Below are 392 nucleotides of genomic sequence, written 5' to 3'. Positions count from 1 at the left end.
CGTGGGCTCTGTCCCATCCCTCCGTGTGGCCAAGGGACGGGACCATGGGGCAGCTGGCGGGCAGGGCTGCTGCACCAGGGCCGGACCCGTTCCATCTTCACACGCACATCCCTCCTCTCCAGATCCGTGCCACAATGGTGGCTCCTGCTCCGACGGGGTCGGCACGTTCTTCTGCGAGTGCCTGGCTGGTTTCCGTGGCTCCAAGTGTGAGGAGGACATCAACGAGTGTGCCAGCAACCCCTGCAAGAACGGTGCCAACTGCACCGACTGCGTCAACAGCTACACCTGCACTTGCCCCTCCGGCTTCAGTGGCATCCACTGCGAGAACAACACACCTGACTGCACGGAGAGGTACGGCCCGGCACGGTCCCTGCCCCCCCTGATGCCTTTGC

General features: G+C 64.5%; 1 protein-coding gene across 1 annotated transcript in view; it reads left to right on the top strand.

Annotated features, from left to right (window-relative positions):
* Nucleotides 1–78: 78 nt before the first annotated feature.
* LOC103774947 (neurogenic locus notch homolog protein 1-like) overlaps nucleotides 79–392 on the top strand; it is a gene marked incomplete at both ends in the record, with an annotated part of 8,642 nt that continues 8,328 nt past the window's right edge. The window contains 1 exon segment of the mRNA XM_008942384.1: nucleotides 79–351. Coding sequence (XP_008940632.1) covers nucleotides 79–351 — 273 coding nt within the window.

Source organism: Merops nubicus, unplaced genomic scaffold (genome assembly GCF_000691845.1).
Source record: "Merops nubicus isolate BGI_N331 unplaced genomic scaffold, ASM69184v1 scaffold31896, whole genome shotgun sequence".
Classification (NCBI taxonomy): Eukaryota; Metazoa; Chordata; class Aves; order Coraciiformes; family Meropidae; genus Merops; species Merops nubicus.
The sequence above is the reverse complement of the archived record's forward strand: the minus strand, read 5'-3'. Positions and strand labels throughout refer to the sequence as shown.